Below are 23503 nucleotides of genomic sequence, written 5' to 3' on the forward strand. Positions count from 1 at the left end.
GTTCAATTGCACAAGGTAATTACACTGCCATCCTATACATTCCTGCCTGCACTCCTCTAACAGGAAACTGCAGGAAGACACACATGATCACACACAGATCCAGTGTCTTTCTCTGGCCATAAAAGTTTGAACATACACAACTACGTGACCTTTGATCCTCAGTGACTCAGTTCCCAGCAAAACGGGGCCTTTGTATATTATTCTAACACTCAGATAAGGATAAAATAATGCATAACCTCTAACCTTGGAAAATAAACAAACTTGCTGACCATAGGGAGCATAGTGTGAAGAGACACATATGCACAGTTCAGAACAGATCCAACAAACAAAACTGGAAGAAAAAGCTGGTCTATCGTAATGGTGATGGTTTATTGGTCTGGGCAGTGAGAGCACCCGTTTCTTGTCTAAAGTGAACATAATCACAACATAATCCCAAACATAACACAGGAAATCAGAAACTCACATGTTCCATAATATTTGCAGATTAGCAGTCAGATATTGTAAGACAAGGTTTATACACAACACCAAATTCAATATAGTGACATAGTACTATGGATGGGCAACATAAGGATGAACATCATCACCACATATTACATGTTTCACAAGATAATGAACGGTTCTACCCCTCTGTGTCTCATGTACATTTATCAGTCCCCCCAGGATTTCAGAATTTTTTGGGTGATTTTTTGGTGAAAAAATTACAGATTTTCTGGTATGTTTTCTCAAAATTCATGATATATTTTGCCATTTTTCCCCTTGGTTAACCTGATCGAAGTTCTACTTAGGCCTAGTAAGACACTAATCGAGTGGGAGAATATTGACAGGCAGACAGATATACTGAGGTAATTCCCTTTCTGGCGATTGCAAAATTGTGAAAAACTGGAGGAACTGAATTATTTCATATGTAAGTATGTGCTGTGCATGTGGAATTCATGTAAACTATTGTTTTAACACACACGATATTGAAACTTCAAACTCTATGCCGATACTAAGCATGGAACTTCATATTATTTTCAATACTACAGGCGGAGAAAAAGCAAAACTGGAACACAGGAATTATGTATTTTTTGTAAAAAATATAGAATATTTTAAGAGATTTTTATAAAGTTAGAACTATATATATATAAACATACATAAAGACATGAAAAAAACAAATAAACATATTTTTTTAAACAAATAATGAATAAATGAAAAAAATGTATTTCAATTTTTTTGAGACACACAAAAAAAGCATTCCTCCAAAAGTGAAAAATATATGCATTGTGCAATTACATAATTACATGTAAAACACAGAGAGAAGTAAGGACACAGCCATTCAACAGTCGGGAGAGGGGCTGATATTGCAGATTTCTGTGATACGGCCGATGCAAAAGCGGAATTTAAGTGTCCATACCAGTGCTAAATGCTATTATAAATCTGTAGGTTTTTGTACCTACATAATCAAACAAACCCCAAACAAGTCCCACACTTAAATAAAAAAATAGTGCCCACTTTATTAAAGAGAGGAGTGATTGGTTCGTTTTTCCATTTTAAGTGACAAATCATGTAACATTTAGTGACTGATTCAACATTTACAAAAGGCACAGTGAAAAGTCAAAGTCAGCCTTAGGGTCAAGGGTCACAGGTCAAGATTAATGCTCACATGCTAGCCTGTCATTTAGGGAAAATAAATTCACCACAGTGAGTTGGATTCTCAGAGTCTCGATGTCCAGAACCACTGTCAAAAAGTTGCGCAGCAAAAAAGTTTAATCAGAAGCAAGGTTAGTTTGTGTTGCAGTGCATTGTGGGAAGGCAGGTTAATTTCAGTGAGGTGTGAGTTCTGCATTGCATGCTGGGGAGGTTGCTGGGGAGGTTGGTACCAAGACAGGGTTGACTGGTGTGGTTGAGGAGCTCTATCAGGATCTTTAAACACTCACCCACGGTTGCTGCTCAAAGCTGTAGGTGCGTCGGCGCTCATCAGGGTCGTCCTCATGCTTGGCCTGCTGGAACTCATGCTTCAGCCGCTCTATCCGCTCATGCTTGTTATGCACCAGTCGGTTACTGCAGAGAGACATACACACAGCCAGTTAAGGGATATCCTAATAACAGCAATGTGACATCAGCTTGTAAAAGTGAAGATGGACAGAAGCTGACAAATAATCAGTTGGGACACCTAAATGTCTACAGTAGATACAGGAAAACATGGGTCTTCTATAAAAATAAAAAAAAGTCTAGCACTGCTTTAAAATGCCACTACTGAGAAATTGAGAAAATATATCCACTTATACAGCTAGCGGCCATCCCTCTGTTTATTCCCAAAAGGAACATAAATGAGAATAAATTCCATGGAAGAGTCCCACAAAAGCAATCAGAGAAGATCCATGGCCTTTCTGAGGTGAAACGGGCCGCTGAGGCGCAGTCGTGACCGTTAGCCACAGCAGGGCTGACTTTGCATCTGCATGGCCTTTATTAAGAGCTTTGAGAGGCCTGCCAATAGGAATCGATACGCTTCCCCCATCGCTAATCAGCCTTCGTTTTTATCAAGCCGACAGGGGTGGCCCATGACAAACATCTCATTATGATCAGACACAGCTTTGGAAAATGCCACCAATTCATGCCAACCAACTGGAGAGGAGGAGGAGAGAGGGCAAGAGGGCAGGGAAGTGATGGATTGTGGGAACGGATGTAAAGAACTAACAATGAAGTTTTGCTGAGGCTTAATGAAGGGCACGAGAGAGAGAAAGGGGAACGAATGACAGGGGAACGAATGATAGACGGGTGACACAACCCGCCATATGACTCAAGGTGGAGCAGGTGATGCAGACATCCCCAGGACTGATTGCTCATTTAGGCTCAGATGACTGTGGGCCACAACTGTGCTGATAATTGCCGATTGGTGAAAAGACCCGTCCCTCTTGATTGGCAGTGCATTCTGGTGCCCATAATAATCAACCTCCATTAAAGCCCTGCTAAATAGCGAGCCATAAAGAATGGGAACCTCGTTCAAGCTGCTGCTGCAAAAAAACCGCCATTAAATTCAATTGTGTTAGCAATAGCTCATTTAGCCCCCTTTGTCGTTGGAGGTGTCGGAGTGCATTGCTCATGTCTTAATTTGAATGCGGTTGTAATGCAGGTAGATTTAACGTGCCAATGACTCGTACGGCCGCACCCCCTTGGGCCGATGCGTTAATGCAGAGAGATATTGCTGTTTCCCATGCTTCATTACAGTATTAGTGTTTGTGCTGATTTCACTGGCAGAACCAACTGAGCATAAAAATAAATCAGAGATTTTAAACCTGCAGAAGCTAATATTAATCCTGAATGTGTGTTTGCAAAATGTGACTTAGACATATTCCCTCAAAAGCTCATTCGCCAAAGGGAGGGACTCTACTCATGTCAGGGACCACTAAACCTGGTCCTGGAGGGCCCAGTACTGCAAAACTTAGTTCTCTCCTGCCCCTTTTGCACTGCTCTGGTTCCCATGCCAGTTTCCAAATTTGGAACCAGTGCCTAAAAACAGGCCCCTAAACGTTGCTGGTCTGATAGCAAGAACCTGTGATGTCACAAGTTGTGGGCAGAGTGATCAGTAGCTTTAGAAGAGAAAATGGTGGAGAGGCAAAGTCCGGTAACGTGGAGCACTGAAGAAATGTAAGCTCTTAAAGCTATATGGACATCCACAAAAAATCAACAAAGAAACTACAAGAAAGTGTATGAAGAAGTAAGGAAAAGGAAAAGTTAAGTCACAGGTTTCACACAATAAACCGAATTGACAATAAGCTAAAGAAAAAGACAAAAAGAACAAATAGCTGAGTAAAAGTGGCAGCAGTAGAGGTCCAAAAGCTTTTTATAATAATAATAACAATAAATTTATTATTTATAAAGCACCTTTTCAAAAACAGAAAGCTGTTTTGATGATGATGAATGATTTGATTAGGATGAAACCTGCGTGACCTGTGACATTATTATGCGCCTCCTGCTGAGCTTCTGTCTAATGTAAATGCGGACCGGTTCTCGGTTGGTTGCCAGTTCAGCACCAGCCGGGCACCAGAGCCAGAGGTGTTAAATGATAATAAACCCAAAAACTGTGCAGGATGAATGCCATCCAGTACCAGGGTTGGTGACCTCTGCTATACAATGATGTCAACTGAAGCATGTTTTGAGTCATGAAGAGACAGAAAATGTTAGATGCAAATGCTAGAGACAGGGAGAGCAAGTCATACACACACACACACACAACAAATCACTCGGCCATTACCACACATCTGCGAGGAGAATTAATTTGGCCATTAGCTCCTGTAAACGTGTGATTACACATTCGTCTGGGTGTCGCTGTGCCTGCCGTCCGCACTGCCAGCGGGACAAACTAACGAGACGTAAGCGGAGCAGAGAAAACGGACACAAACAAAGCCTGTGGTGCGAGAGAAAACAATCTGGAGGCAGTGACTGATGTGCCACCCATTCCATTATAGTACAATCAACAAGAGGTGATGAAAATGCTGATGATGATGGTGGTGACAGCGATGATCGAAGCAGTGGGGTTCTTTACGTCTCCTTGTTGCTCGGTTACCAGTGTGTTTAGACGTGTGCTAACCTGGGCTCCTCACCCTTTCCATTAGCAGATCAAATCAAGTGCAGCCCGGCCTGTAAGCAAGTACACAGAGTTTATGCTCCCAATCCAAGACAAACACACACCACAGGTCATAAATGGATCTTGGGTGACCCCAAGAAGGGTCAAAGCTCAATAAAGGTGATGGGGTAACACAGTCTGGACACCAGCTGTGTTCTGTGACCAGGCAAACAAGCAGGGTCATAAACATGCTGCCTTGACACAAACAGCTGGTTGACACACATTCATTGGTCATTTTAGTAGAATGTTAACTAGCACAGTCTGCTAACCCATACAACATGTGCCGTGTGTAGAAGTCCATTGGTGGAAGCCTGGGAGCCACTGACAAGATTTCCAAAGCAATTAAAGTATGAACCCGCAGTCAAAGTGATGGAAATGCAAATGGAATCGATTCACTGGGGCACGTTTCAACTTAGAGGGCGAGGGAGGTTTAGAAACCAGGGCTGAATTTGTCTTGGTGGTTCAAAGAGTCTCTTTTGGGGTATCAGATTATCTGAAGGGCTCTCATTTTCTCAGCTAAACACTCTGTGGCAGTTCAAAGACTGCCTGGTTTCTTAGAGGACGTGCACTTTTTGCCTCAGAAATCACAATATTCTGACACATTAGCAATAAAACAACCCACACAAGAACACGAGAGGTAGTGCTGTGAATGACCCAGAGTAACTTACTGAGATTTACCATTCACAGTGAAATAACCCTAACCCAACCTCATTCAGGCTGCTCATGTTAATTATCCAATGATATTTAAATTTGTCAAAACGAAGAGTTGCATAAACAGTGGATTTTAGGAACAAGGAAATGAGTTGAGATGTGAGATACAGAAGGTGCTGGGATCTACTTGTTTGAAGGTAAACATGGAGGTCTAGATGGAGTATATGGTTAAGTTAAGGTAAACGGATGCAACCCCAGACAACTGTGACCATCTCTGGCAATCAGGTGCCTGTTATAATGAACCATCAGGGTTCATTATAACAAGCAAGTAAGTCACATGTTTACATTTATTAACATTTACGCCATTTATCAGACACCGAGTGAGACTTACTGTCAGTAGTTACAGGGACAGTGCCCCTGGAGACACTCCGGGTTAAGTGTCTTGCTCAGGGACACAATGGTTTGAACCTGTTTACTTTGTAGTCCTCTGCTTCATAGGCGAGTGTGTTACCCACTATGCTACTACCACACAAGCGGCAGCAATTTGCGTCAGAGACCATGCGAATCTGAATAGTCGTCTCAGTCTGTCAGAAACAATCGCCGTGACTGTGGAGGAGTGAGAGATCGAATTACCGCAGACTCTCAGTGGCGCATCGCAGAAAAGGTCAGAGCGGACGCTACCGAGCGCGCGCTAAATAACAAAAGTGACTGGCATTGTGGGAATGGAACAGTGCAGTCAAAGCGCTGCTGATGGGGAGCTCCCTTTATTCCCTTTAGACTCGGCCCCTCCTCTTCCTCCCCGCCTTCTGAGAGGAACTTGGGGGGGGGGCAGTTTGACAGTAAAGCAATTAAGAGGTGGAGAAGAGATAAAATATCCATATGCCACAGCATTTAACAAGACAACAGATTCATTCTTGCCACACAATAAAATTCACTCAATATCTGTCCGTGTGCTTGCCGTCTCAAAGGTCAACTTGTGTGCTGGAGCTCTTCATGCTCCCATTTCTTCACTTTCCTCGTGTTACGTCCAGCCTCCTGCTTTTCTCTCCTCCTCCCAGCCATTCTCAGTGCTCAGTGACATTGCGCTTCAGAGCTTCCTTCCTCACCAGTCGCCAAAAAAAACAATTTCCCTGAAGACAGTAAGGTTATTGTAGGAGATTAAACCTCCTGAAAGGGTGGTGACACCAAGTCAGGCCTAACAGTAGGAGATGTGAGTGAGCAATGTAAAGTTGATGCAGCTCATTTATCGCCAGGCTTGGATGTGGCATCGGGGCATTATGTGAGAAATCTCCATACTAAAGACCTGGCTGTTATGACGAAGGAAGCAGGGAAAAAGCAACAACCCATACAGAGGCTGAATGAAAAAGGGCTTGGGATGCTACTGTGACTGTGGCAGGAAGAGTGATGGAGACTTTGTTATTTTGGCATCTGATGGACTCAGCAGGAGCCTTTACTAGCAAGCAGGTTGTGTATGCTAAAACTCTGCCAGGGTCTTGGCTGGATATGTGTTTAGACTTGAAATGGATGTGGAGATGGATGACAAATTGATAGAAAGAGATGAATGAGATGTCTGTCTGCAGTAGAGCTCTGCAACTCATCCTAAAAATGGCATTTTGGATCCTAATTATAAAATGTATGGAAGTTAATAATATCAGAAATGTTTGTTTTCGTGATATAAAATTTTATAACTATATCACCCATCCCTACTTGGGCATGTTTTGTTTTCATGGACAGGACACATTTGACCCCTTAGATGAAAAGTTCACTGCAGATAAAGGTGCCAAGGTTGACACATTACCAACACATTAGTGAGTCTTAGTTTTCATTTAAGCAATGACGCCCTGTTGCTTTGTTTTATGTATGAATTTTGGGTAGGTCTATTATTGTTTCTGTATCTTCATCTAATGAACAAGCTCTTCACAGCTCCACAGCTATCTCCACAGCTCTTGCTCTATATCTTTTTCACATAATTTTCCAGGTCCAGTTTCCTGGTTCTTAGTGGCTGTATTTCATGTTAAAAATGTATATAACACACACAAATGAAGCTTATGAAACTTAGTGTGAAATATGTTGTCTGAGAACTTCTTGTCCATCCAAATGACATTACTGAGCACTGTCTTTGTAAAAGAATGAAAGGAATGAATAAATTAATAGCTGTCCACCACGTACAAATATCAATAACAGAAAATAAGAAACATCATTTTGAAAATGGACAGGCCTCATCTGATCCCCCGTGAGCTGATGCGGAGCTTAAATCAGATTGCCTCTATCTCGGCCCTCGGTATCTCCCCGGCCCACACCAGTAAAAAACAGCGTTTGGTTTCGCCCTTCAGTCACGTCGCATCACGTCAAAAAGCTTAACTCATATTTACTCCTCGCCCTCCCGGAGCAACCTCATTTATTTCAAAGGGCCCGTCATAGCCTTGGGTTTAGAAGGGTTTCGGGAGTGGGATCTGTAGAGATGTCGAAGAGGCAGATTAGATCAACTTTTCCGCTGGTCATTTTAGAGCGAGATGAAAGAGGAAGAAGGAGCATTCTCCTTCATGGATAATCTTCACAGGAAATCGATCTGACGGCCTGTCTGCATTCGGCTACACAATCGGACATGACAATCGCATTGCCGAATATGTTCATTTTCATCTGTCCTTTCTCCAATTTTTTATTCTTATCTTTTTCAGAAGTCTTTGGCAGATGCTCTTTCATTCTTGTGATGGATTTTTTTTTGTCACTCTCAGGAATTCGCAGCACTGGATGGGACGTACAGAAGCTTGCTCTGCTGTTCTCACGTCTAAGACTGACAGCTGCACCTCAGAACAAAGGAGGCATCATTTCCCACCGGATCTGTGCTCACGTTGACTTTATGCCTCTGACACTGTGACTGATGTGCCAATGTCCCTCAGCCCCTCACCACCCTCTGCCCTCCAACCTCTGGGTTTCACCCAGTTGAAGGGGTAGCTGAAGTCTGGGAATTTTGGTGGTGGTCCTCAGTAACATCTTAAGGGTTTAGTGGTGGCACCTGGGGTCCCATTGTTAGGTGCCGTGAATGCCACCCCACCATTATTTCCCAAGGCTTTGCCTCATACAGCAATGAGAAGGGATCCCATCAGGTACAGAACAGGGGACTGGTTCTATAATGGAAATTCTGAAGGCCCCTCCCTCTACCTTCTCAAGTACAATGTGCAACGGCCCTCTGCTCTTTTGTCCAGGCTCTGACACACATCTAAAAAAAATCTAAAAATCTATATTTTTTTTCTAGTCCTTTCTTTGCTTCATTCAGCCTGCCTCTTCACCCTCTGTAAAGAGCAGTCTGGGGATGGGGCGAGCACAAATGAGGGGAGAGAGGCTAAATCTTGCAGCTGTTTCCTGTCGTGGAGAACATGTCTCATCCCCAGTCATGGCGGTTTCTCCGCATTGGCAGAGGCCTTATTGTCGGAGGCCCCTGGGAGCACGGCCATGCCAAGTCGTCAGCTGCGCGGCCCGTCACTGATCTCTCACAGCCATGCTTACACACACACACACCCACAGAGATTTATTATCCATCTATGTTTGAGATTGGTCCCTTTTCACATTAATGCACAAATTGAACAAAAAAAAAAATTTTATGATTCTGGAGGTCACACACACAGCACTGCTATGGGCACATCTTTGTCTAAATCTAAATAAGAAAGGTCAGTTTAATAAGCTGGAGGAAGCAATCAGTCGCATTTGTGGAAGAAATATCAGCGCACCCAATACGCCATGACTACATATAAGTAGCATGATCAGCTATGGGTATGCAGACATCCCACCTGTTCTGGAAAATCCAGGATTCTCCTACAAATGTATAATGTCTTTCTGATGCCTGCAAAATATGTACAATTTCCTCTGCTTTTTTTTACAGTTTTGCACAAAAATAGCATTTTTTGTCAAGGCAAAATCTCATTTTTAATTATTAAAACTTTCATACAGTTTTAAAGCATGTTTTCCAGGGTTCAATATAAATAATAAAAAGAAACGTCCGTGTGTATGGTGTTATGTGCCATGTCATGGGCACGTATTGGTTTGTTTTTGCTTTGTTCTTGGCCCCAGGATGCTCTCTCAGACTCCTCCCCCATGCTGATTACAACTGGTAACAACAGTCAGCCAGTGTCTTACTAACAGTTAGACTAGGAGATTTGTAGGGCTAGTAGGATATTTTAAATAATGCTAAAATAGGAATATTCAGTTATTTTCATAATAATCATCTGCTAAATGCCCTCTTCATGATTGGAATTACAATATAAGGTACAATACATTTTTTACTTAATTTAGATTCATAATGAATTTTTTAACATTTCATATTATCCATACAGGAAAGTGTGATAGACCAAATATCAAAAATATAACTGCATAAAGACCCAACAGAAAATCCTATCTCTCTATCTCACAAAACTTATTTCCGTCTTGAACACATTACAGAGTCACAATAAGCCAGCTAACATTTTCCAACTGTGCATGAAAAGGCAAACAAACCACCAACACCAACCTCGACAGAGGTTTTAAACAGAATCCCACAACTTTGAAAGACCCTTCAGGTGCCAAAATCTGTTTTTCACAAGGGAAATTTAACATCCATATCTTTCCTTGTTTAAGTGTCCAGGGTGAAGTGCTCTTTTTATATGTATTAACTTGGCCTTGGATTGGTGTTAAAGTTCTGTGGCAGGACTCTTCAGCTGGACTTCAACCAAAGAAACCCACCCTGACACATTCTGAAGGGACTTGCAGCCAATCAAGATGTGAAAAGCACAAAGAAACATTCCAGGCAGCCAAGCACATTTCACCGAAATGACATAAGTCTTTATGTCTTTGAGAGTACGTTTAACTCAATTTGGGGGGGTGTAACTCAATTGGTGTCCGGTAACAAGCTAAACTCCACACAAACACACTGTTGTACATGTGGACTACGGAAAATCCAGAGTTAAATGCAATTTTCACAGATTTAAAAGGAGTCAACACTGACGAAATAGGCCACAACAAGGAGCAAAAGAGGGAAAACGCTGACTTCGCTGGGAAAAATCCCTGAGCGGCCACAAGCTGAAAGTTACAACTTTTGTCATTAGAAATGGACGGCATGCTTTCCCAGAGCTAACGAGACAATCCAATCAGTGAGCGAATGGCTGGGAAGTGAGGTCAGCAGTGCAGTGACTGACAGTTTCAGAGTCTATAAAGCGCCGGGCGAGCTTTAAAGTTAAGACGATATAATCCTGCTTCATTGATTCAGAGCCACTCCATTGCCCTGATACACTGGGGCTGAGGCAATGCGGCGACTGAGTAATGCTCATCCCTCCAGCATCTTCAGATGTTCTACCACTGGTGCGGGATTTGAAAACTCTGCACAATAGGTGAATTTTAGCAATCTACTAAGGCTAAAATGTCACCTTTTGATAGCCAGAAGCAAGGATCAGATTGTAAATCTGCTCAGGGATAATGTGTTCATATTAAAATATCTGGAAGAGCAACTTACTATTGCATGACTATGTTTTACGAGACCTTCAGTGAAGTTTTATGGGCTATCAGTCTTCTCACCAACACTGAGGGACACCCATGGCCAGGCTCATGACAGCCACAAGGGGGGCACTATTTTCAAAGTGACACTAAGTGCTTTTCACTTGCCTAAGGTCAACTTATATTCATTTTTTATGAACAGGGTTTAAAATGGGTGAAGCCTGATGATAGCTAGCTCTCATGCACGCTACTTACACCAGCACCTGTCAATATGTCACATGATCAAACGTCATTAACAATCATGCTTCCATTAATTTTTGTGCATTATGAGGATGCCTTACAGTACAGATGCCCCAGGCTTAGCACATTGCTAACAGACATAACAGTCTGTTTTCTGCATATCGCCTCAAATCCTTGAAGCATAAATACTTTTGGTCTCCAGCAGACCTGTGAATGCCACTCAGTCCCCCGACAGCTACCTTTCCTGGCTTGTGGTTGACCACGGTCAGCAGTGTCTTGGACTTCAAGGAGACTACTGGAGAGGGGAGGCACGAGAGCTGCCAAGTCTGAACTTTTACAGGCTGGTAATCGTAAGCGAGCAAACTAGCAGATGCTGGTTCTCAGTTCGGCAGGAAGTGGGATGGAGAGAGGCATAGGGTAGATTCTACTCATCTTCATAAACCTGTTAAAGGCTCAGCACCATAATTTTCTGCTGAACACAGTCTCTCCCGTTTCTCTTGTCTGTTCTTCTGACTTTCTCACAAAGATGCACACCCACAGCGCTGTGTCACCTCTTTGTATCGATGAGGATGGGTGAAGCATTCAGTTCATGAAACCTTGATGTTCTTCATCTGTTCTCCATCAGAAAACAGAGACAACTGCAGCCAATGGAAGTGTGCTGAAGAGGGACAAATATAGAATGGACAAAGCTCAGAAAAGAGACCATTTGTAATTTAACAGTGAAATCTGAAAAGCATGGAATTCCATGAAACTAGATGCTATCAAAAAATTGCTATGCTATAGAAGTGCAACAAATCATGCTCTAAAACATTCTCATAAAATAAAAACTAATTTGCTTTTGCTGATTCGTACACTTCTTTCACAGGATTGAAAGGGTGCTAATATCCTTGCATGTGAGGAAAAGTGAAAACGATGCAGACAGATTTGCTGGCCTCTGATCAGAGGTACTTGTGGCGAGACGAAAGGACGCATCTCATTGCTCTGTACACATAACAATCAGAGCTGGGTGCAAATAAATCAGTTCCAACAGCAGCAAGGAAATGAGAAAGTCAGGACTCCTTCAGTGTTGCTACAGAACAGAGGAGCCAGGGTCGATTCACCAGGAACCAGAATTTATCCTAGCATTTATATATGATACAAATGTAATTTTGCAAACAGAAATATATATTTATACTATATTTTATACACTTTTATCCAAGCAATGTACATAGAATGGTGCCATGGAATCTGTATGTGTGTGTGCTGATATTATATTAACGCTATCATAACACATTAATGAAATAATGCCAAGAATTTTTTTATCTTAGTGGAAAGAAAGAAAGAAAGATGGAAAGAAAATAAGAATTTTGAATTCATTACTGAATGTTGCACACTACAAGGTGATTAATTGCAATTAATAACAGACACTAACACGATTAAACTAAAATATTTAATTGTTACCCAGCATTATTATGTTCAAACCTCGCAGCACAGTGACATCATTTCAGAGGAGCTGCTAACAGGTTAAATGCAGCACTGGAGGAGCTGTGAGCTCCCTGTTGTTCGGAGACTACACCTGTAAGGAACCTCACCAGCCATGTTACCAGACGCTGGGGGTGTCCGCTACCCCAAAATGTCAGCAGCTGAAACTCAGCAGGCCACGAAGGAACCTTTGAATAATTGAAGCAGCTTTCTTTTTCGCTCTTTTCACCCCTCTCTTCAGTTTCCCTCCATCTTTCAACCCCTTTCATTCATAATTAAGGCGCAAGGCACACCAGGACGCAGGACTGCGGCCGCCTGTGTGAGCTGTGACCACTTTAAACAATAACAATATTGATAGTGGGAGTAATAAACCAGAGTTAAAAAGATGGATCTCAATGATTTCTGCTCCAGGCACAGCTGGTGTTGGACTAAGTGCTGAGAGGGGATGCAGGGGTGGGGGGTTGTGGGGCTCAAGTGCATGTGACTCGATAGCGGTGTGTAGATTGTCCGTCTGTGTGCCAGCATCTGTGTGTGTGTGTGTGTGTGTGCCTGTCTGCCTGACCCCGTTATTGAATTAAGACCCATAGTTCTCTTATGGGACATTGTAAAAGGGCTGATGGAGTGGGTCAGGGGTCGTGACCTTTGGTAATGGCTGCACATAAGGGGGCATGGAGACAAAAAGGTCCCGGGCTGGGCCATCATTTCAATTATATTATCAAAGTTGTGCAATAATCAATGCGGGGTCACTGGGCTTCCACGCACAAACAGATGGGCAACTGAAAAACAAAATAAATAAATAACAATGTGCTGATACTTATCAATATCAAGTTGCACACCCTGTTACACTATGGAACAGCAGAGTTAAGCAGTACGCGATTGCTTATCCACGGCCAGTGAATGGGAACGAAAGGCTATTCTGTGTTATCTGTGTAAAGCCGGTTCCCAGATCATAATCCCTTGTCAAATCCTTCAAATCAGATTAAATAAAGGAAGAGAAAGAGGATGAAAAAAGAGAAAACAAGACAGAGATGTCACATCTCGTCCCCCAACTCCGGCCCTTTACATATGTTAATGCCTCTTCCGCAGTAACCTCTGCATTCAGAGCCATCATTATCAAATGGCCCCGCCGTAGCACGCCTGTCATCGCTGTGATCTATAGGCCTCCGCGGCTTTGTGGCGTAATGAAGTCTTCAAAAGGGCCGCTGTGTCCATGACGAGCTGGTTAAAACACAAAGAGCCCCTAACTGCCTCTGTCAGACGAGGTTAGCATTAGCCCTACATCCATCATATAAATGTATAATATCAATCAGTCATACACGACGGGCTAAGGACGTGGGGTCAGCTCATTATCTACCCTTGGTTTGATTCTGTAATCATTAACATTATGATCCCATCATACTGTGTGCTCTCATCATATTCACATTTTTACTCCATAACCTAATATGACCTTTGCACAAGGACAAAAGTCAACTCTAATTAATTTTAAATATGAGAACCTATACTGTTTACTCTAGACTGGCCTTCGAAACTATTTGCCTTTCACCTGCTAAACCCTAGGACTTTTGATTCCTGCTGAAAAATTACATACCCAAAATAAACTGAGTGTAAGATGTGTTTTGTGTCATTTTGATATCATAATAAATTAATCAATTATGCTGCTTGCTCATTTAGACACTTTGTTTTGTTATTTTAGGTTTCTTTCTTCATTTTATGGAGATACAGCATGCATACATTGATACATGCTTGGCATGTATATAAAACTGCCGTGTATAGTTGGAGCAGGAGCTCTAGGAGCTCATAGTTTAGGAAGTGAACTCCTACAACTAAACCTGGTGCATCTCCAGCAGAGAGCCATTCATACTTTGTACAGCACTCACACTGTTCAAGTGCTCTGACAGCACAATTCATCCTCAGTATAGGCTTTTAACAATAGTTCACAAAAAAAAGATGGTCATATCATTATTTAAGCTCAACATTCACTTCACAGCAAGAGAGACACTTTGATGAATATCAAAGCTGAGTGTTGTACGATATACACAAAGTGTCAGTAAATCACCTCTGCAAATAAAAGATGAAAGCTAAAAATCATGACCCAGAGCAATGTGAAAAATGAGCAAGGTGACTCCATACTTTTAACAGGCAGTGAATGTTTGAGTTGTTTTAAAACAGCTTGTTCAGGGAATCATTTTATAAGGATAGTGGTTGCCCAGTGGTCAGAAACTGCTTAAAAAAAGTTTAACCCGTGACTTGTTCGCTGCTGAACAAAGGGCAGCATCATAAATCATAATTGTAGAGCAAATTTTATTGACACCTAATTTTTTTCATTATACTGACATTGGATGTCAACTTGATGCTATTCAGACAAGTTGAGGACAGGGTGAGATCCACTTAGGAATCAGGTGGAGAAACTTCAGCTATCTGTGCATATAGAGTACATTACCCTATGTCTGCAGCCCCATTTACCACACTGCTGTATTACACTTTTTCTCTACAAGTTGTTCAATGCAGTGTGTTGAATGGAAATTGAATTTAGGTCCTTGTCTATAACGTTTTGTCCATTTCTAAAAATCTCACCCAAAAAGCTCACCTCTGCGGTGAGTTAAACACGTTGTTGATCTCCAGACTTGTCTTTTCATTAGAAATGTTCACCGTCGAGATAATTTCTTGTAGTTGGTTTATGAGGTTCTTAAGCTGCTGTAGCTCAAACACAAGCGTGTTATCTGCAACTGTTGTATGTATGACGCATTTGGGGTTATAGGTCAGATTGGAGGTTGGGCTAATATTTCACCAAAGAGCCGATTTGTTGTTCACACTAAAACGCCATTTCCGTGTGGACGCATTGCCAAATCTGATAAGACATTTTCTTGCTAAAAAAAAAAACGTTGTCTTGTGAACAGGGTTTTAATCTAATCTAATCTATCCTAATGAGCACAGTTCTTTTTTTGGGGTTCTTTTTCACCATATAGTATAAGAGCGAGCTCCCCTTCTCCTATTATTTCCCCACTTATCAGGACAAGTTATTTGACTGTTTAATGGGACACATCAGAGGTCAGTGAATCCGGTTTAAAAAAGCTTTTTAACAAAGAGTAGACTGAGGTGGTGACCTCTCAAATACCTGCGTCTTTTTGCAGGTGACCCCTGGAAGGGTTGCATTAAAAAGGCGAAGAATTGCCAGCCCGGACCCTCTGGGGACATACTACCTGTGTTAGCTCAGCACTGAAGGGACTGGGCTGGGTTGGTTTAGCTAAACCACAGGGGTTTGGATAGTGTAACCCTAGCCGAGGTTGGGGTTTGAAGAGATCAGGAAGATCTGATAAAGCTGCCGCTGCTTTTCAGTGCAGAGCTAATGAAGACGACATGAGCGCTGGGTTGGGAATGACGGACTGTCATCAGCCGGATTTCAGAAGGGAAATTGGTGCTTTCCTGCAGGTGCTTTTTTTTTCCTTCTTTGCCTTTTCTCTTTGAGTTATCAGCGCTAAAATCACAGCATAATCTCTACTAATCCCTCCAGCAGACCACTAATGCCACTGGTAACAGACGGGGGAGAACAAATTACCCATGGTTTACGTGAAAAGAGCATTTGGAGGGGCACAATCCCATCTAATTAATTCCCCGAACCCTGATTGAAACCCTGTTATACAACCCATATCATGAGAAAAGGGCAAAATCCCTCACATAGCCAGAACATTCCCTCATGGACTCTAGAATGGTCTAACTCTCTGTTGCTCTGGTTCTCCAACTGACATCAGAATCAAGTCTACCCCATAGTGACCACACAGACCTCCTTTGCAGAAAAATAATAATAATCATGGTTTTAATTGTCTGGAGCCAGAGAGGCCGTGAGAGAACATGCAGTCCCACTACAGAGGGAAGGAGCAGATGAGGGCCAGACACGCCATACAGGATTAAGAGGGCCACGGCCCCTGAAAATACAGAGGGGCATTTTTTTTTTAAGAAGATGCCCTGAATCAGCTGTGGGGCTGGTCACAGATGGTGACTGTGTGTCTACAGGCAAAATACAACACACACATTCAACATCTTGGATATTGGAGGTTTAGGGGGGAGGGCTGTTGGGAACAAAAGATGAGGACCTCTTAATTAGAGGTCGCTGTTTCATAAAACAATGAGGAGGGTCTTAAAACATTCAACACGCCAGGAAGGAAGCTGCATGATGGACAGCTGTGTGACAGGCGGCTGATGGAAATCAGCTACGAGCTGACTGAAAGCTGGTAATAAAAACCATTGAATTAAATGTGACAGGGATATTTTTTATTTACTACCAGTGAAAGTCGCCCGTTACCTGTGTCCATTCGCAGAACAAAGCTATATAATATTCATTATGTGTTAAAATGTATGTGAAGTTTCTCACCACACAATCCCATAAAACAGCCAAGTTGCCACTGAGGTGCCACTGAGCAAAGCACACTGCTCCCTGGGTGACTGTCATGGCTGCCCACTGCTCACTAAGGGTGAAGGGTTAAAAGCTGAGGACACATTTCGTTGTGTGCACATTTCGCTGTGTATCACAATGACAATCACTTCACTTTCACTCAGTCATGAAGACAGCTGTGTCCAGCAAAGCATTTTCCCCCCGTCCTCCTTACCACCATCTCCAATACCCCTCCACCACAGTCACACATTCAAAGTGACTGATGAGGCGTCTGGGGTAATAGTTTCCATTTCCCCGGCTTTAAAGCGCGTGTGCACTGGGAGCCTGCCCAGGTACTGATAAATTATCAATGGTTTAAATTAAAGGCCATTATCATCTTTAAACAGCCACCCTCCATTCCTCTAAGCAGAAACCAAGGTGAACTTCACACACCGAGACTTCAAAAGAACCAAACTAGATATGGGGACATTTAAATAAAAAAAAAATAATAATAAGACAGGCACAGCTTCTAAAGAGAGGTCAACGTCTTTTAGCTGCCAAGTTGGACTCAATACAGAGCCAAGCCCAGAGTTGACGATGGAGAAACTTTGCTTCAGAGCGCCTCGTATCTAAAGCTGGGGCTTATTCACCGTTTTTCTCTCTGATAAACCACAAGGATTAAAGCAAAAACTGAAACTTTTTAGTAGAGATCAACTTTTTAAAGGTGTGTACTGAGACCCATGGAGAGAAATGTGTAAGAGAGAGAGACAGAGAGGGGGTTGGGGGGTTGGAAAAATATGAACAAAAGTGTAAAGATTGCTTTACAACATATTTGCAATTCATATAGGCTAATGAGAAAGGGGGTAAAAAAAAAGCCCCCCCCAAAAAAACACAATTTGTGGGAGCAGCTGCTAACACAGCTTGCCAAGTGGCGCACACTGACTGGCAGAGTTCTGGTCTTGCGGCTGGGTGTGGCATATGTGCCAAAATTGGACCAAACAAACTCATTTAAAAGCAAAATTATAATTAGAAACCAGTGAATCCAGCATTTTATTCTCAATTCACTGTCTTGGATGAGCATTCTCAAATAATGGTTTTAATGAGGAGAAAATGCAGACGTCTACAGTCACACTAACCATCTGGACTAAAACAGGAAGTGGTTGACATTTTTCACCAGAATCCTAACAACCAACTATACATCATATACCCCTCAGGTAGTTTTTTTGACAGTATTAAAAAGTTTTCAGGTCAAGTGGTTTATTATCATATGTACAGAGTACAATGTACGAAGCACAATAAATTCTTTCTTGCCATTTCTATAGACAAGACATACAAGACATAACAGAGCTAGGAGGTCATAATACCAAAAACACAGCTTTTTTCTTCCATGTCAATTTGTATATGTATAAATAAATATGCCAGTATGAATATAAATGAATATCTAAACCAGTAAGTAAAAGTTGCGTAACAAGTGTCCAGGTAGAGGAACAAAAGGATCAATTCAATTTAATCCAGTTGGGTGAAGCAATGACAACTAACGCACAATTCTTGAGAAGCATCAAGAAGAATGGATTTGCACTGCTTATGCAGGGGTGGGCTGTACTGTGAAATTTCCCCAGGCCTTTGCTCTACTGGAAGCGATGGTGGTAATTTCATCTGCAGCAAGTGTGACTTCCCTGCTTCCAACCAGCCAAAAACCCACCCTCCATCCCTCCTTTAACATATGTCCATATTTGCAAAAGGCTATTAAACTATTCCCAGCCCAAGCTGGCGGAACCAAGAAATATTACACTACGTAAAGTCACCGCAGCCCGGAATTTGTCTGATTTTCCGCACTGGGACGATTTCAATAATGGCTCTCGCAGACACACATTAATAGGGACAATGAGCCACCGGTCTCATGAAGTGAGAGAAAATTTTAGACAAATCCCATTATTATTAGGAATAAAACTATTACTTGTTTCCCGCCCATTAGCAGAAATAGCTAACGGCTAATGCACTTTAGATTGATTTGTCCCTTGCTAACCATTTCACAGAATTGTGCTCTCAACGAGTGTAACTATGACAGCCTTCATCGCCACTAAATGTCCCATACTCAGCGGCCTGTAGGGACATTTTGACATCCAAATGACCATAATACAGCATTACTGATGCAAACACACACACACAGAGAAAGCAATGGGATTTAATTATTTTTGCTTCATGCATCACTGCTATAGACGACTTTGTACGAATTGGAAGGGAAACTGGGTGGGTGACACCATTGTGACTATAACTTCTGACTATTAACATTTTTACCTTCTAAGACGCTGCGTCTTCACAAAAATAAATCTTTGTCCAAATGGGACAGAAACAGTGATTTAGCATGTCTAGCAACATACAGTACTGGGCAAGTTTGTTATTACTTTGTACAGGAAGTAATTAGTTACATTACGTGTTAAATTACTATGTGTTGACACCCATTATCCCCTGACTGAGTGACACAACAGTTAATTTGGCAGGCAAAGGTATCAACAATCAAACTGCATTACCACAAACACTGCAGCCAGTATGAAACATTAACATTTCAATAAATATATAAAATAAACTGTGATCAGGTCCTCTTTTTCTGTCATTGCTTTTTAGAGTGAACTGCCATGACCTATCACACATCATGATGAAATAAAATAAAATAAACTCTATACTAAAATGTCTCTTCATTTCTGTTGACAAAATGGTTAATCTGTGGTTTCTGTTTCCTGTATCTCTCATTCGGTCAAACAGATGATGTCACTTCCACAATATGCAATTGTGCAATTAATTCGATTTTAGGATACTTCTGATGGCTGGGAGAAAACGACGAAGCGATCTTTACAATGAAGTGGAAAAAAAACAGAATGTGCTGTCGAAAAACATGGAACAAATCAGAGTCTCTTCCATGTCTGGAATGGATGTAGTGTATCCTTGAGTCTATAAGGTAACAATAGTATAACAATAAGATAACCTTGTTTTAATTATGAAATGGGTTTGACTAAAATAAGATGTCTGTCTGGGTTAAATAGAATTACATTATAAAAAAAAGACTAAAAAGCTCAGCTGAAACTAGACTAGACTAAAATGAGTCTGAACGTGACTTAGAATAATAAAGACTAAAATGACAGCTTAAGGCAAAGACTAAACTAAAACTAAAACTAATACAGGCTGCCAAATACAATTATATTAGCACGGCACCTGTGTGCTCTGAACAGCAACCTGCTCACACATAATTACACAACGTCACACACCAGATATACAGGTGTCAACTCGAGTGGGCACAAAGTTTGGGAGGCTAAAGGTGGAGGGCTGAGAGCAGGAGTGAAGTCCTGCTGTTCAGGAACGCACTGTTGTGACATGTTTGTGAGCAGCCTCTGCCATCGCACACTCAGGGCCGTCTAAATGATTTCCCCCTGACACCCCCATGCTCCACTCAGAGCCAAGGTTCACGGTGGGAGGCTCCATAAAACTCTATTATCGCTCATCACATGCTGTTTCTCAGGAATCAAACTGTCTGTCAATTCAACTGTCCAGTGGTACCTCAGTAGCACCTTGGCAGTTCAGGATTCGAACCGGCCACATTCTGATTACAGGTAGCCGCTAGGCCACCACTGCCCTCATGCTTGCTGTCTCTCTGCTGTCTTTGCTTGTTCTCTAGATGTGGGCCTCTATAGGCCACATTAAAGTTTGATAGCAGAACATGGTTTCTTCGCTCCACAACTCCAACACAAGCTCCTGTCTCTGATTAACCGGTCACTGGGAAACAAAGTCACACCATGAATAAATAATGCATCGACTGGCCACTGCCAACTTCCCTTTTAATTAAATTAGAACCCATTAAAGGTGACCTGGGGAAAAATGATTCTGTGTTCTTAATTTAGACATTAGAGGAAGGTACGATACCGCCCTCCGACATCAGGGGATTAATGGTGGCTGTTAAAAAACAATGACTTTCACACCATCCCATGTTCAAAGTCACCAAGACTAAAGGAAGAAAGAAACATTCTAGAACATCACTATCTGGAAGGCTGTGGAATCATACAGTCTTTGTGGCCGTGATGCCACATGCGCACAAACACACATACACATACACACACTTACACACAGCAGCTGCATTCATGGCCAACTCTGCTGGCCATTGAAAGGACTCCAAAACCACCCGGAATCAAATAAACCCTGCCACGAAATGAGATGAAAGGGCCTGCAAGAAAAGTCTGATTTATGAACCTTGGTGTGGGGCCGCTTTGGCCTTCCAGTTGCCATGGTAACCAAAGTAAGCCACAAGGCGTTAAGCCACGGGGGGTGTTGCAGGCCTGTCGATGCCGGTATTTAACCCATCATTGCCATCGTGTTCCCACTGGCTTTTCCAGATGTTCCTTTAAATCCTTATCCAAAAAAGGAGTTTCGCCCTCAGGCTAGCACAACATATAGAGTTTGTTAATGCAGCATCAATTTGTGGTCATTTATACTTGGACTAGACTCTCCGCTTATCAATTTTTCACCGTCCTAAGACTATCACTGCTCACTGCTCCTTTTGTTATTTGGTTATTATTTCAAAATGGCTAATGGAAGAAATTATGAAAAATCCTTTGAAAGAGAAGAATCCTCCTGTGTCGCTGTAACCGCCGGCAACCCACTGACCCCCTTACCCACTCAGCTGCACTGACCTCCAATGAGCAGCACCACAGTCACCGTCAATGCGCTGTGTGCAGGGTGGATAGAGGAGGATCAAGTGCATGTGTGTGTCTGAATGTGTTTTATGTTATTTAACAACTCTGCTCCCCCAGGAGTAAGTTCTAATCCCCCCGATAACAACTTATTCTTATATGATTCCTAGCAGTAGCACTGGGATTCTGTATTAATTTTCAATCTCAATCTGTGTGTGTGTGTGTGTGTGTGTGTGTGTGTGTAGGCATCTCATGCCGTTGTAGCTCCCTTATACAGATACATGCCTTTCCATGAATGCACATGCACACACATACACACTGATGTCATGTCATGATTCGAAATCTCCAGCACAGCTGGGACGGAGATGAGATCTAACCCAGACCTTGAACAGGTGCAGAGAGAGAGCTGGACTTCACACAAAGGAAATGAGGATATGGATATTTGTCAATGGGATTTTGTGGTATGTTTGTGTGTGAAAGAGAGAGACTGAGTGAGTGAAAGAGAGAGAGAGAGCTATCAGGTCTGGGCACACTTAAGTGTACAAAATTTACACATAGGGCATCATGTGGCAACATTTATCCTAGGCTCTAAGGCAGACTTGGCCTAGTGGGTAGGGAAGCGGATCCGTAATCGGAAGGTGGCAGGTTTAAATCTTGAACCACCAAGGTGCCACTGAGGTCCCCTTGAGCAAAGTACTGTCCCCACCACTGCTCCCTCAGAGTGATGGGTTAAATGCATTCAATGTGCTTGCTGTGCATCACAACTTCTGTGTGATAAAACAACCCCAACATCTCTCATACAAAGGTAAAGTTTATGGTGTGAGGTCATTGTTTGGTGTGTGTGGAGGGTGGGGTGGGGAGGGGGTGCATAAATGAGAAACAGATAAAGAGGATGGTCCAGAATGACTTTTCTTATCTGGGATTGTTTTGCTCCAAGTGTGGAATAACAACCGAACGCTGGACGTTTCAGATGGGCTTGTTGTGTAGGACAGCACTAAGGGCTTGGGGCGGTTGTGCCGAAATCAGTTTACCTCGTCCAATTTTTTTTTATTGCCTTCCATTGCTCATGGGGCTCTGAGATTTAGAGGAAAAAAATCAGATCTATTCCACCTGGGCAAAAGACTAGGATCAAGGTAACAAAGATTTTCATCTGAAGAAAATGTACACTATAAATAAATAAATACATTTAAAAATAAATTGAAATAAATAAATGAATAAATAAACAAACAAACATATATATATATAGATATATATATGAAGGTATGACTGTCTGCATTATTACATCCCACAAAAAATAAATAAACAAACAAACGAGTCTTTTAAAAATTCGTAAAGGATATCGGTGGAGCTGCATTTTTTTTTTTCTTTTTACTCAATTTTTCTTTTTGTAATAAGAGGAAGAAATTAGAGCTGCATAATAATAACAATTCACATCTGAAAGGACTAATGACGGTGGAAGGTGGATTAGAAGATCTACAACACACGGGAGTCGATTTAAATGCTGCCATCACTTTTAAAAAAACCATCACACAATTTTGGTAATTTGCATAAGAAAAGGTAAAAAAAAAAAAAAGGGGGGAAGAAAAGAACACTGAGCGCTGGCTGATTAGTGAGTAGTGTGGGATTAGCGAACAGTGAGGAATGGAAATTTCCGAGATGCCCGAACAAAGGTGAGGTGGGGCACAGCACCCTGGAGGTTGTGGAGCCGATTTTTTCTTCATTACCTGGCCATTGTTCAGCATGGGAGCTGGACCACTGACTGATAAAAGGTGATGACACCGCAGGTCAAGCCCCCAGCAGAATAGTTTTTAGCTCCACCCATGAGAAAATACAGTTTTTAATATCACTTGTCTTGTCTAAACAGATTTTTATATGCAGTTAGTTTTCCTGAAGTCTTTTGGTTTTTTTCCCCAGACATGATTTGTTATTCTATGAAATCATGAGAAGGCATGCTAATCTGAGCACAGCAGCTTACTCAGATCATGATATGATTTCTGATACAAAGACCAAATACCACGCCTCTACTACACAAAA

General features: G+C 42.0%; 1 protein-coding gene across 2 annotated transcripts in view; it reads right to left on the reverse strand.

The window, feature by feature from the left end:
- pard3aa (par-3 family cell polarity regulator alpha, a) overlaps positions 1–23503 on the reverse strand; it is a 333882-nt gene that overhangs the window by 14977 nt on the left and 295402 nt on the right. For both annotated transcript variants that reach the window (XM_028959719.1, XM_028959710.1), the window contains one exon: positions 1917–2040. In XM_028959719.1, coding sequence (XP_028815552.1) covers positions 1917–2040 — 124 coding nt within the window. The remainder of the gene's footprint in view (positions 1–1916; positions 2041–23503) is intronic.

The sequence above is a fragment of the Denticeps clupeoides genome, chromosome 2, assembly GCF_900700375.1.
Source record: "Denticeps clupeoides chromosome 2, fDenClu1.1, whole genome shotgun sequence".
NCBI lineage: Eukaryota > Metazoa > Chordata > Actinopteri > Clupeiformes > Denticipitidae > Denticeps > Denticeps clupeoides.